Source organism: Coregonus clupeaformis, chromosome 24 (genome assembly GCF_020615455.1).
Source record: "Coregonus clupeaformis isolate EN_2021a chromosome 24, ASM2061545v1, whole genome shotgun sequence".
In the NCBI taxonomy this organism is placed as follows: domain Eukaryota; kingdom Metazoa; phylum Chordata; class Actinopteri; order Salmoniformes; family Salmonidae; genus Coregonus; species Coregonus clupeaformis.
In genome coordinates, this window is record NC_059215.1 from 42513482 (window position 1) to 42527952 (window position 14471).

The 14471-nt window shown below is 43.8% G+C and overlaps 1 protein-coding gene across 1 annotated transcript in view; it reads right to left on the reverse strand.

The window, feature by feature from the left end:
• The window catches only part of LOC121538544 (cadherin-4-like), a 434400-nt gene that overhangs the window by 56415 nt on the left and 363514 nt on the right, over positions 1-14471 (reverse strand). The window contains exons 6-7 of the mRNA XM_041846665.2: positions 4876-5031; positions 1884-2028 (exon numbers count right to left, since the gene is read on the reverse strand). Of these exons, the coding sequence (XP_041702599.1) occupies positions 1884-2028; positions 4876-5031 (301 nt within the window). The remainder of the gene's footprint in view (positions 1-1883; positions 2029-4875; positions 5032-14471) is intronic.

Here is a 14471-nt window from a genome sequence, read left to right on the forward strand (position 1 = left end):
TTACATGAAATCCAAATAAAAATCAATTTAAATTACAGGTTGTAACGCAACAAAATAGGAAAAACGCCAAGGGGGATGAATACTTTTGCAAGGCACTGTATAATACCTATCTAGGTGGTATAAGATCTGTCAGGCTTCAGCAATGTCTGAGCAGAGAAACATGACAACATGTTATAGCAATCTGGTGCCCGACTGCGCAGTTGATGACGTTGTACGCAACCTCTGGTTGATGCATGCAACGTCTGAGCAGGGGAACGCGACCAATATTTGCGGTGCTGCTCGTGGCAACGTCATCTCGCTGAGTATACCTTTAAAGTAAAGTAAATCTCAATGTGACCCGCCAGACTCAGAATCTTGAAAACCCCATTAGAAAAAAAAGCTTGAAAACCCCAACATAAAAAAAAAAGGTACTAAATTGAACATAATTCATGATGGTTTTTGTTTTATGTTGTTTTGGAGTCAAATATAATAGTTTCAGTATAGTTGTAGTTTTTCAAACGGGTGTGTATTTTTATTTTTATTTTTTTGTTTACCTTGGTTCACACACACACACACACTGATCTCTCACTCTCTCTCAATCCCTTTTTACGCTCTTCTCTCTCTCTCTCTCTCTCTCTCTGTCCCAGTCTCTGTTTCTCTTTTCTCTCTCTGTCCTCTCCTCTCCAGCAGTAGTTTCCATCCAATTCTAATTACCAGAGATAGTGATATCATCCCAGTGACAGGCCCCGTCCGGAGATAATTCACACCACAGCCCCCATTTCAAACTCCATTACATTTCAAAGCAGCATTTGTCAATGGGGAAGAGGAAAGAGAAGGAGGATTCCAAAGGAGTGGAAGAAAGACCAGAGGAACACAATGAGAGATAAAGGACAGGCAGAAAGGGGCTTTGCGTTTGGTTTGGTTCCAACGAGGGAAAGTATCAATCTTCCACCCATCTCTCTCTCTCTGTCTCCCTTTTTGGAGAAAAAGAGGGAGGAGAGATGGAGACACACCGTGTCACCCATCGCCTGGGTAATTTCATTAAACGCCGCTCTTAGAGGGCTTAATGTGGACCCTTTCTACGGGCATCCTACTCTGTGCCTGACAGGATTAGGGCCCTAAATGACTCTTTAATTTGAAAACTAATTCAACTCTGTAATTGGCTTCCCACTGAAACCACTGGAGCTCTAGATTCCAAAACTATTTTTTTAATGATTATTGTTCGGCTGCATGCTACCGCCGAGGTTTGGGGATGTGTGTGTGTGTGTGTGTGTGTGTGTGGGAGAGTTTGTTTCAAAATCAGTTCAGAGTGAAAAAAGTGAAAGAAAGAGAGCATTAGTGAGAAAAGTAAAGTACAGCTAGCCCCTGGAAACCTCTTCAGATTTCAGATCACCACCTGTGCAATAAGACCTGGCTCATCAGCCTTTCTCTCAATTTTTCACACACACATGCACACAAACACATTTACACACACACACAAAGCTCATCTCCCTCGTGAGGGAACACATGAAATGAGTCAGTGGAACTACAGCAACAGCTTGGTACATTTAATCCTCAATATCCTCTCCAGCCACACCATCCACAGCTTTATGGCCATGCTGCCCAGCACTATAGCTGGCTAAATGAACACACTGCAGGACAGAAGCCCTCCATCTGAATAAATGCCTCTGGGCTACATCAAGTGGAATGTGAAGCAGAATTAATCTATAAAAAATAAAAAACATAAAAGCCCTGAATGGTATCCTCTTTGGCTCTATTGTTCTCACACAGAATAGCAAAAGAATGTACAAAGACTGTTTTAAAACTCACTATTCTCTGCAGTGTGATTTATGTAGTAACTTTCTTCCGTCCATGTTTGTGAGAAAGAAGTGGTGTTTTATCCCTCCCTTCCTTCCTGTGTTTACCTGGCTTGGAGCCCTCATCCACAGAGCCGTTGTAGACCTGGTTCTTGAACTCAGGCCGGTTGTCGTTCATGTCTATGACATAGATGTACAGGTCTATGGGGCTCTCCACCCGCTCACCATTCATGTTCACCGCATGGGCACGAAGCTGGGGGGAGAGAGAGACAGAGAGACAGACAGAGAGAGAGAGGGTCAGTTATGTTGCCATTAACAAACTCAACATCGGTAACATGATATGCTTGATATGCAGTGTGGCAACCAGTAATTTACACTGCATTAAGGCATATTTCTGAAAAACAACAGGAACAGAGAGAAATAAACAATGTTGCATTGTATACATCAATAGTGCAGACCAATGGGCACCCAGCACCAATAATATATACCAAAAAAACAACAACTATGATTACATTTCATTTAAATGTAAAGTTCTGGGAGAGAAATGTCACTACAATTTTGTCCATTCTTATCTCCAACACCTAATCCTCTGAACAAACACAACAAACTTCCCTTAAAAATATTATTTGTTTGTTTCCTTCTTCTCCTGGTCTTCTTGGATCTCAGTCCAACATTCTGTGGTTGGTTTATTTGAAGGGGAATCCCAAAATCTCTTAACCTCTAGCCAACATCACAAACACAGCAATTTGATGCTGTGTCCTATCCTAGATCAATAGCAGAAGCCAACTCTAGGGTTTCAAACAAAGTTTGGACATGGAATAATACCCAAATCGATACAGGCTGGAAAGCATGTCCAGATATCTGAAAGCAAAATGTTTTGATAAAGAAAACTGCAGGAGAAAAATGCTGGTAATATAACTCAGTTATAGAGGATCTATTATGATTCAATAAACATCTACGCTATGTTTTTACTGCACCCAGGGAGAGAGTCAAACTAACAGACTCAATTCGAAAAATAAAACAAAATATATTTTCAGATCTCTCTGTAAAATCAGGGAGTTACTGAATATACTGCTATTTGACCTCACTAGCATGTTTTAAATCAATGATGATGATTTATTCAACAATATCCCTTTAGACTGCATGAAATAGGGAAGGTTTAGGAATTACATATGGGACCCCTGGATTAACATCCCACTGCTACAGGCTAAGGCTGGCAAATATGTAGCCTGTTAGAATGTCTGAGATGACTATCAACAGGATACTGGAGCGGACGTAGTAAGACTCAGGGTATAACCTTCAAAAGACAGAATGGGGAGAGGGGAGGAGAGGAGGGGTGGGGAGGAGGGAAAGAGGTGTGAGGGGAGGAGAGGGACGAAGTGAAAACAAGGTAGAAAGGATTGAAGCAGAGAAGAGAAAAAAATAAGTTACGAGAGGAGAGGAATATAAAAGCTGGAGCCGCAGAGCCTCTCCATTTCAATGCTTCTGATAGGACGGACATAGCGATGCCTCAACCGGAGGGTTGTGGCCTTGTGACGGGAAATAGAATCAGGAGGAAGCTCCATCCACTTCCATCCTCTAAGACAGGTGAACATCCTCTCCAATCTCTCTCCCTCCCTCTCTTCGCTGCCCTGCGCTCCCCTCCGCTCCCCTCTCCTCTCCTCTCTGCACCTTACAAAAATTACATCGGCAGGTCTCCCAAAGGTTAATTTGACTTTACTTTTTCTTCTGTATTGTCTGATCTGGCCCTGCTTCCAATATACGAGCACTGCACTGGCACTCTCCTACACTGCAGACTGGGAGCCCGCAAGCCCTTATCTCTCCCCCTGCGCTGCGCCATGCGGCGCCCACAATCTCTTTCAATAACACCGCCAGTAATAGATTACCAGTCGTGTTTAAAGAAGCCAAGATGTAATTCTGGGTCCGAATGAAAGTTATCATCTTGAAATGGACCGGGGGACGAGGGAGGAAACAGCACTCACCATGCCACGCACCGTGGAGCCCAGCACTTGGCACAGGCCAAGCATCCAATGGAGATAACACAACACCCAGAACACTGACTTCTTCCTTTTTATAAATTATTTATTTTATCTGATTGGATGCCCTGGCCTGCTATGAATCGGAGTGTGCTTATTTTGAAGATAAGAAAGTTTTGGTCTCCAAACTTTTCTAGTGTCTTTGTTTAATCCGTGTTATGAAATCACATTAATACCCAATGTTGGATGAAAAAGCTGCCTACAAAGACACTCTGAGGAAGTATTAGTCCTCTTCAAGGATATTACAGTTGTAAGATGATGAAAGATAACTTTTACCACAGCATATTTTTTCTGAAAACAAAGCTAGATTGTATGTTTCATAGCTCATGTTCTGTTAGTCTTACTTACGTAAAGGATAACGTATAGCTGCTGACTGTGTGGCTACATTCAGTTCTTTACTGATGTCTGACAGAGACACAGGTCCAGCTCTCATTCTGTCCACACTGAAATCTTTATCTCTTCCTCAGCCTGTCTTCCTGCCCCCTCACCTCACCCAACTGGTGTACAGTTAGAGGATGCTATTCTCCTCCATCCAGCCTGGGACTGAGCTTTAAGTCAAGCAGACGTCACCAAGCCTGGGCCTTTCCTAACAAATCACCCCATCGATCCTGCATCCTCCTGCGCATAAATCTGCCGAGCTCAGCCTCTTAATGGAAAGCTGGACCTCCGAGCTCACTGGGACTGTAACTTAGACAGAGTTCAGTCCAACAAATACATGGCAGACAGAGGGAGAGGTGTGAGGAGCAAGGAGAAGAGAGATACGCAATTGTAGAGCGAAGCATGTGTGAGTGTGTGAGCAACTGTGGTAGAGTCATTCTCATGGTCTGTAGGGAGAGTGTTGGTACTTGTTAAATGTCATGTGGCTGTAGCTAGCCTCAGCCTTCACTCTCTCAATCAATACTCCATCTGGACAACCTGCCAGCCTGTCACTAACTCATTACACAGGTGTGTGTGTGTGTGTGTGTGTGTGTGTGTGTGTGTGTGTGTGTGTGTGTGTGTGTGTGTGTGTGTGTGTGTGTGTGTGTGTGTGTGTGTGTGTGTGTGTGTGTGTGTGTGTGACTCACATGGTAAGATGATCTCCTCTCTCGGTCCAGAGGTTTGGTGACGAACATCTTCCCGGCAACAGGGTCGATACTGAACACCTCATTGGGTGGCTGGTCCGCTCCCACCCCTGTGATACTGTACCGGATGGAGATGTTACGGTCCTGGTCCGACCGGATCTGCAACAAAACACAGTAACGCAATGTCAGTTTTTACTCTGTGGTCTACTACTGTTTCTGAAATTGGTTTCATCTTTCAAAGCACATTCAATCATTGAGTAATATGGGAGATTGGAGTAATAACATTGCCTTGACAGTGTGTTTTGAAATATGTGTTAGTTCCTTAGTAGTAGATGGTGATGCCGCATAGAAAAGTATCACACATTGACAGTACACCATAATATCCTCCATGCCACTGCATCCATTGGTGTGATTGGTTAAGTGTTTATTCCAGGACTAGATCATCATATACAGGCTGGGAGACCAATGATACCGTGGGCCAGAGCCAGGGGACAATCAACAGATATTGTAAATTCATCAAAGAGACACACACACAGGCACGCTCGCACACACACATACACAAACACAAACACACAAACAAACACATCCATCATAACTCAGCACTCCCAGCTATAGCTGTGAATTTCAATAGCTCTACAGAATTGCAGAACGCGTTCTCTTTGGCACAACTGGAGTACTTCTAACTGGAAATTCAATATTTTTCTTTCTTTCATGGGATAGAAAAAGAAATCAACATACATTTGCAAAGAGCATTTTTCTTCTGCTTGACAGCTGGAGTTTTAATAAACAGCTCTTACAGGGACTGTGCTTCGAATGCTGTCACAACGTGAGCAAAGAAAGACAAATAAGAAAATGAAAATGTCAGACTCTTCTTGTAAACACTGTAATTAAGGAAGTTTAGTTTAGTTTAGTTTATTAGGATCCCCATTAGCTACTGCACGTGCAGCAGCTACACTTCCTGGGGTCCACATAAAATGTACAAATACATGACAAAGGACATTAAATACAAATAAATAGATAAATAAATACAAATTACATTTAAAAAAAAAATATATATAAAAAAATAAGTAATATATTGGAAAGACACCAAGAGACAGCAAAAATACTATTTACACATTTCTTTATTGCATATTCATATTCTTATATACAGTTAAATTAGAACTTTAGAAAGAGGAGAGGCACAGTGATACAATATGTTTTTTATCCGTTTCTTAAAGCTAAGCTTATTTTTTGCCTGAGTAACCTCTGGTGGCGGAAAATTCCACAATGACATGGCTCTATACATAACTGAGCGACGCATTAAATCTGTTTTTGGTTTGGGTACAGTGAAGAAACCCATAGTGGCGTGTCTGGTGGGGTATGTACAGTGGCTTGCGAAAGTATTCACCCCCCTTGGCATTTTTCCTATTTTGTTGCCTTAAAACCTGGAATTAAAATGGCTTTTTTGGGCGTTTGTATCATTTGATTTACACAACATGCCTACCACTTTGAAGATGCAAAATATTTTTTGGGGTGAAACAAACAAGAAATAAGACAAAGAAACAGAAAACTTGAGCGTGCATAACTATTCGTCCCCCCAAAGTCAATACTTTGTAGAGCCACCTTTTACAGCAATTACAGCTGCAAGGCTCTTGGGGTATGTCTCTATAATCTTGGCACATCTAGCCACTGGGATTTTTGCCCATTCTTCAAGGCAAAACTGCTCCAGCTCCTTCAAGTTGGATGGGTTCCGCTGGTGTACAGCAATCTTTAAGTTATATCACAGCTTCTCAATTGGATTGAAGTCTGGGTTTTGACTAGGCCATTCCAAGACATTTAAATGTTTCCCCTTAAACCCTCGAGTGTTGCTTTAGCAGTATGCTTAGGGTCAAAGTCCTGCTGGAAGGTGAACCTCCGTCCCAGTCTCAAATCTCTGGAAGACTGAAACAGGTTTCCCTCAAGAATTTCCCTGTATTTAGCGCCATCCATCATTCCTTCAATTCTGACCAGTTTCCAAGTCCCTGCCGATTAAAAACATTCCCACAGTGTGATGCTCCCACCACCATGCTTCACTGTGGAGATGGTGCTCTCGGGGGATGAGAGGTGTTGGGTTTGCGCCAGACATTGCGTTTTCCTTGATGGCCATCTGACCAGAATACCTTCTTCCATATGTTTGGGGAGTCTCCCACATGGCTTTTGGCGAACACCAAACGGGTTTGCTTATTTTTTTCTTTAAGCAATGGCTTTTTTCTGGCCACTCTTCCGTAAAGCTCAACTCTGTAGCGTGTACAGCTTAAAGTGGTCCTATTGTCAGATACTCCCATCTCCGCTGTGGAGCTTTGCAGCTCCTTCAGGGTTATCTTTGATCTCTTTGTTGCCGCTCTGATTAATGCCCTCCTTGCCTGGTCTGTGAGTTTTGGTGGGCGGCTCTCTCTTGGCAGGTTTGTTGTGGTGCCATATTCTTTCAATTTTTTAATAATGGATTTAATGGAACTCCGTGGGATGTTCAAAGTTTCGGATATTTTTTTATAACCCAACCCTGATCTGTACTTCTCCACAACTTTGTCCCTGACCTGTTTGGAGAGCTCCTTGGTCTTCATGGTGCAGCTTGCTTGGTGGTGCCCCTTGCTTAGTGGTGTTGCAGACTCTGGGGCCTTTCAGAACAGGTGTATACAGTTGAAGTCGGAAGTTTACATACACCTTAGCCAAATACATTTAAACTATGTTTTTCACAATTCCTGACATTTAATCTTAGTAAAGATTCCCTGTCTTAGGTCAGTTAGGATCACCACTTTATTTTAAGAATGTGAAATGTCAGAATAATAGTAGAGAGAATGATTTCTTTCAGCTTTTATTTATTTCATCACATTCCCAGTGGGGTCAGAAGTTCACATACACTCAACTAGTATTTGGTAGCATTGCCTTTAAATTGTTTAACTTGGGTCAAACGTTTCGGGTAGCCTTCCACAAGCTTCCCACAATAAGTTGGGTGAATTTTGGCCCATTCCTCCTGACAAAGCTAGTGTAACTGAGTCAAGATTATAGGCCTCCTTGCTCACACACACTTTTTCAGTTCTTCCCAAAAATGTTTTATAGGATTGAGGTCAGGGCTTTGTGATGGCCACTCCAACACCTTGACTTTGTTGTCCTTAAGCCACTTTGCCACAACTTTGGAAGTATGCTTGGGGTCATTGTCCATTTGGAAGACCCATTTGCGACCAAGCTTTAACTTCCTGACTGATGTCTTGTGATGTTGCTTCAATATATCCACATCATTTTCCTTCCTCATGATGCCATCTATTTTGTGAAGTGCACCAGTCCCTCCTGCAGCAAAGCATCCCCACAGCATGATGCTGCCACCCCCGTGCTTCACGGTTGGGATGGTGTTCTTCAGCTTGCAAGCGCCCCCCTTTTTCCAACAAACATAACGATGGTCATTATGGCCAAACAGTTCTATTTTTGTTTCATCAGACCAGAGGAAATTTCTCCAAAAAGTAAGATCTTTGTCCCCATGTGCAGTTGCAAACCATAGTCTGTCTTTTTTATGGCAGTTTTGGAGCAGTGGCTTCTTCCTTGCTGAGCGACCTTTCAGGTTATGTCGATATAGGACTTGTTTTACTGTGGATATAGATACTTTTGTACTTTTTTCCTCCTGCATCTTCACAAGGTCTGGGATTGATTTGCACTTTTTGCACTAAAGTACGTTCATCTCTAGGAGACAGAACGCATCTCCATCCTGTGCGGTATGATGGCTGCGTGGTCCCATAGTGTATATACTTGCGTACTATTGTTTGTACAGATGAACGTGGTACCTTCAGGCGTTTGGAAATTGCTCCCAAGGATGAACCAGGCTTGTGGAGGTCTACACATTTCTTTCTGAGGTCTTGGCTGATTTCTTTTGATTTTCCCATGATGTCAAGCAAAGAGGCCCTGAGTTTGAAGGTAGGCCTTGAAATACATCCACAGGTACACCTCCAATTGACTCAAATGATGTCAATTAGCCTATCAGAAGCTTCTAAAGCCATGACATAATTTTCTGGAATTTTCCAAGCTGTTTAAAGGCACAGTCAACTTAGTGTATGTAAACTTCTGACCCACTGTAATTGTGATACAGTGAATTATAAGTGAAATAATCTGTGTGTAACAATTGTTGGAAAAATTACTTGTGTCATGCACAAAGTAGATGTCCTAACCGACTTGCCAAAACTATAGTTTGTTGTGGATGAAGTGGTTGAAAAACGGGTTTTAATGATTCCAACCTAAGTGTATGTAAACTTCCGACTTCAACTGTATATACTGAGATCATGTGACACTTAGATTGCACACACGTGGACTTTATTTAACTAATTATGTGACTTCTGAAGGTAATTGGTTGCACTAGATCTTAATTAGGTGCTTCATAGCAAAGGGGGTGAATACATATGCACGCACCACTTTTCCGTTATTTATTTTGTAGAATATTTTGAAACAAGTTAATTTTTAATTTTACTTCAACAATTTGGGCTATTTCGTGTATGTCCATTACATGAAATCCAAATATAAATCCATTTAAATTGCAGGTTGTAATGCAACAAAATAGGAAAAACGCCAATTGGGATGAATACTTTTGCAAGGCACTGTACACTATAAATACAAAATTATGTGGACACCGCTTAGTGGATTCGGCTATTTCAGCCACACCCGTTGCTGACAGGTGTATAAAATCAAGCACACAGCCATGCAATCTCCATAGATAAAAACACTGGCAGTAGAATGGCCTTACTGTAGAGCTCAGTGACTTTCAACGTGGCACCGTCATAGGATGCCACCTTTCCAACAAGTCAGTTTGTCATATTTCTGCGCTGCCCCGGTCAACTGTAAGTGCTGTTATTGTGAAGTGGAAACATCTAGGAGCAACAACAGCTCAGTCATGAAGTGGTAGGCCACACAAACACACAGAACGGGACTGCCGAGTGCTGAAGCGCGTAGCGTGTAAAAATCGTCTGTCCTCGGCTGCAACACTCACTACCGAGTTCCAAACTGCCTCTGGAAGCAACGTCAGCACAATAACTGTTCGTCGGGAGCTTCATGAAATGGGTTTCCATGGCCGAGCAGCCGCACACAAGCCTAAGATCACCATGCGCAATGCCAAGCGTCGGCTGAGTGGTGTGAATCTGTCTCCGCACCACGCGCTCTCACCACTGGTGTCCCCCAGGGCTGAGTTCTAGGCCCTCTACTATTCTCTCTATACACCAAGTCACTTGGCTCTGTCATATCCTCACATGGTCTCTCCTATCATTGCTACACAGACGACACACAATGAATCGTCTCCTTTCCCCCTTCTGATAACCAGGTGGCGAATCGCATCTCTGCATGTCTGGCAGACATATCAGTGTGGATGTCGGATCGCCACCTCAAGCTGAACCTCGGCAAGACGGAGCTGCTCTTCCTCCCGGGGAAGGACTGCCCGCTCCATGATCTCGCCATCACGGTTGACAACTCCGTTGTGTCCTCCTCCCAGAGTGCAAAGAACCTTGGCGTGACCCTGGACAACACCCTGTCATTCTCCGCTAACATCAAAGCGGTGACCCGATCCTGTAGGTTCATGCTCTACAACATTTGTAGAGTACGACCCTACCTTACACAGGAAGCGGCACAGGTCCTAATCCAGGCACTTGTCATCTCCCATCTGGATTACTGCAACTCGCTGTTGGCTGGACTCCCTGCCTGTGCCGTTAAACCCCTACAACTCATCCAGAACGCTGCAGCGCGTCTAGTGTTCAACCTTCCCAAGATCTCTCACGTCACCCTGCTCCTCCGCACACTCCACTGGCTTCCAGTTGAAGCTCGCATCTGCTACAAGACCATGGTGCTTACCTACGGAGCTGTGAGAGGAATGGCACCTCCTTACCTTCAGGCTCTGATCAGTCCCTACACCCAAACGAGGGCATTGCGTTCTTCCACCTCTGGCCTGCTGGTCCCCCTACCTCTGCGGAAGCACAGTTCCCGCTCAGCCCAGTCAAAACTGTTCGCTGCTCTGGCACCACAATGGTGGAACAAGCTCCCTCACGACGCCAGGACAGCGGAGTCACTGACCACCACATGAAACCCTACCTCTTTAAGGAATACCTGGGATAGTATAAAAGTAATCCTTCTATCCCCCCCCCCTCATTGGCTGTAGGTGCTGTTGTGTAGAGTGTGCAGCAAGCAAATTAACCTATTCATGTCCATAATGGAAATGTATAATTTCCTTTAATACACTTGTTCTCTGAACTTACTGATGGACAAATTTGAAGCCATTTTATAAATGGGACAAAGGGGGTGTGGTATATGGCCAATATACCACATCTAAGGGCTGTTATACACTTAGCCGTGGTATATTGGGCTTTTTTTTTTTTTTTACCTTTATTTAACTAGGCAAGTTAGTTAAGAACAAATTCTTATTTACAATGACGGCCTACACCGGCCAAACCCGGACGACGCTGGGCCAATTGTGCGCCGCCCTATGGGACTCACAATTGCGGCCGGTTGTGATACAGCCTGGAATCGAACCAGGGGGTCTGTAGTGACGCCTCAAGCACTGAGATGCAGTGCCTTAGACCGCTGCGCCACTCGGGAGCCCATAAACCCCTGAGGTGCCTTATTGCTATTATAAACGGGTTACCAACGGAATAAGACAGTAAAAATAAATGTTTTGTCATACACATGGTATACGGTCTGATATACCACGGCTGGCAGCCAATCAGCATTCAGGGCTCGAACCACCCAGTCTTTGGACAAATGCGATATTTTTTTATTTATTTTTACACATTTCATGAATGAAGTCCTGTGAATACATGTTCAAATTATCAGATCTTAATCATTTTTGGTATATAGATAGTCTGGACCATATGTACACTACCAGTCAAAGGTTTGGACACACCTACTCATTCAAGGGTTTTTCTTTATTGTGACTATTTTCTACATTGTAGAATAATAGTGAAGACATCGAAACTATGAACACACATGGAATCATGTAGTAACCAAAAAAGTGTTAAACAAATCAAAATATATTTTATATTTAAGATTCTTCAAATAGCCACCCTTTGCCTTGATGACAGGTTTGCACACAGTCTTGAAGGAGTTCCCACATATGCTGAGCACTTGTTGGCTGCTTTTCCTTCACTCTGCCGTCCGACTCATCCCAAACCATCTCAATTGGGTTGAGGTCGGGGGATTGTGGAGGCCAGGTCATCTGATGCAGCACTCCATCACTCTCCTTCTTGGTCAAATAGCCCTTACACAGCCTGTAGGTGTGTTGGGTCATTGTCCTGTTTAAAAAACATATCACATTTACATAAGTATTCAGACCCTTTACTTTGTAATTTGTTGAAGCACCTTTGGCAGCGATTACAGCCTTGAGTCTTCTTGGGTTTGACGCTACAAGCTTGGCACACCTGTATTTGGGGAGTTAATCCCATTTTTCTCTGCAGATCCTCTCATGCTCTGTTAGGTTGGATGGGGAGTGTCGCTGCACAGCTATTTTCAGGTCTCTCCAGAGATTCAATTCCAGGCTCTGGCTGGGCCTACGTTGTCTTGGCTGTGTGCTTAAGGTCGTTGAACCTTCACCCCAGTCTGAGGTCCTGAGCGCTCTGGAGCAGGTTTTCATCAAGGATCTCTCTGTACTTTGCTCCATTCATCTTTCCCTCGATCCTGAATAGTGTCACATTCCTTGCCATTGAAAAATATCCCCACAGCATGATGCTGCCACCACCATGCTTCACTGTAGGGATGGTGCCAGGTTTCCTCCAGACATGACACTTGCCATTCAGGCCAAATAGTTCAACCTTGGTTTCATCAGACCAGACAATCTTGTTTCTCATGGTCTGAGAGTCCTTCGGGTGCCTTTTGGCAAACTCCAAGCAGGCTGTCATGTGCCTTTTACTGAGGAGTGGCTTATGTCTGGCTACTCTACTATGAATGCCTGATTGGTGGAGTGCTGCAGAGATGGTTGTCCTTCTGGAAGGTTCTCCCATCTCCACACAGGACCTCTGGAGCTCTGTCAGAGTGACCATTGGGTACTTGGTCACCTCCCTGACCAAGGCCCTTCTCCCCCGATTGCTCAGTTTGGCCGGGCGGCCAGCTCTAGGAAGAATATTGGTGGTTCCAAACTTCTTCCATTTTAAGAATGGAGGACCTTCAATGCTGCAGAAATGTTTTGGTACCCTTCCCCAGATCTTTGCCTCGACACAATCCTGTCTCAGAGTTCTACAGACAATTCCTTAGACCTCATGGCTTGGTTTTGCTCTGACATGCACTGTCAACTGTGGGACCTTATATAGACAGGTGTGTGCCTTTCCAAATCATGTCCAATCAATTGAATTTACCACAGGTGGACTCCAATCAAGTTGTAGAAACATCTCAAGGATGATCAATCAATCAATCACATTCTATTCATACAGCCCTTTTTACATCAGCAGATGTCACAAAGTGCTATACAGAAACCCAGCCTAAAACCCCAAACAGCAAGCAATGCAGATGTAGAAGCACGGTGGCTAGAAACACAGAAACCTAGGAAGAAACCTAGAGAGGAACCAGGCTCTGAGGGGTGGCCAGTCCCCTTCTGGCTGTGCCAAGTGGAGATCATAACAGTACATGGCCATTAAGGCCAGATTTTTCTCCAAGATGTTCAAACGTTCATACATGACCAGCAGGGTCAAATAATAATCACAGTGGTTGTAGAGGTTGCAACAGGTCAGTACATCAGCAGTAATTGTCACTTGGGTTTTCATAGCCGGGCATTTAGAGGTTGAAATAGCACATCCAGTAGAGAGAGAGAGTTGAAAACAGCAGGTCTGGGACATGGTAGCACGTCCGGGGAACAGGTCAGGGTTCCATAGCCGCAGGCAGAACAGTTGAAAATGGAGCAGCAGCACGACCAGGTGGATTGGGGACAGCAAGGAGTCATCAGGCCAGGTAGTCCTGAGGCATTGTCCTAGGGCTCAGGTCCTCCGGAATGGGAGGGAGAGAGTGAGAGAGAGAGAATTAGAGGGAGTATACTTAAATTCACACAGAACACCGGATATAACGGACTGACCTAGCCCCCCGGCACATACAGTGGGGAAAAAAAGTATTTAGTCAGCCACCAATTGTGCAAGTTCTCCCACTTAAAAAGATGAGAGAGGCCTGTAATTTTCATCATAGGTACACGTCAACTATGACAGACAAAATTAGAAAAAAAAATCCAGAAAATCACATTGTAGGATTTGTAATGAATTTATTTGCAAATTATGGTGGAAAATAAGTATTTAGTCAATAACAAAAGTTTCTCAATACTTTGTTATATACCCTTTGTTGGCAATGACACAGGTCAAATGTTTTCTGTAAGTCTTCACAAGGTTTTCACACACTGTTGCTACTATTTTGGCCCATTCCTCCATGCAGATCTCCTCTAGAGCAGTGATGTTTTGGGGCTGTCGCTGGGCAACACAGACTTTCAACTCCCTCCAAAGATTTTCTATGGGGTTGAGATCTGGAGACTGGCTAGGCCACTCCAGGACCTTGAAATGCTTCTTACGAAGCCACTCCTTCGTTGCCCGGGCGGTGTGTTTGGGATCATTGTTAAGCTGAAAGACCCAGCCACGTTTCATCTTCAATGCCCT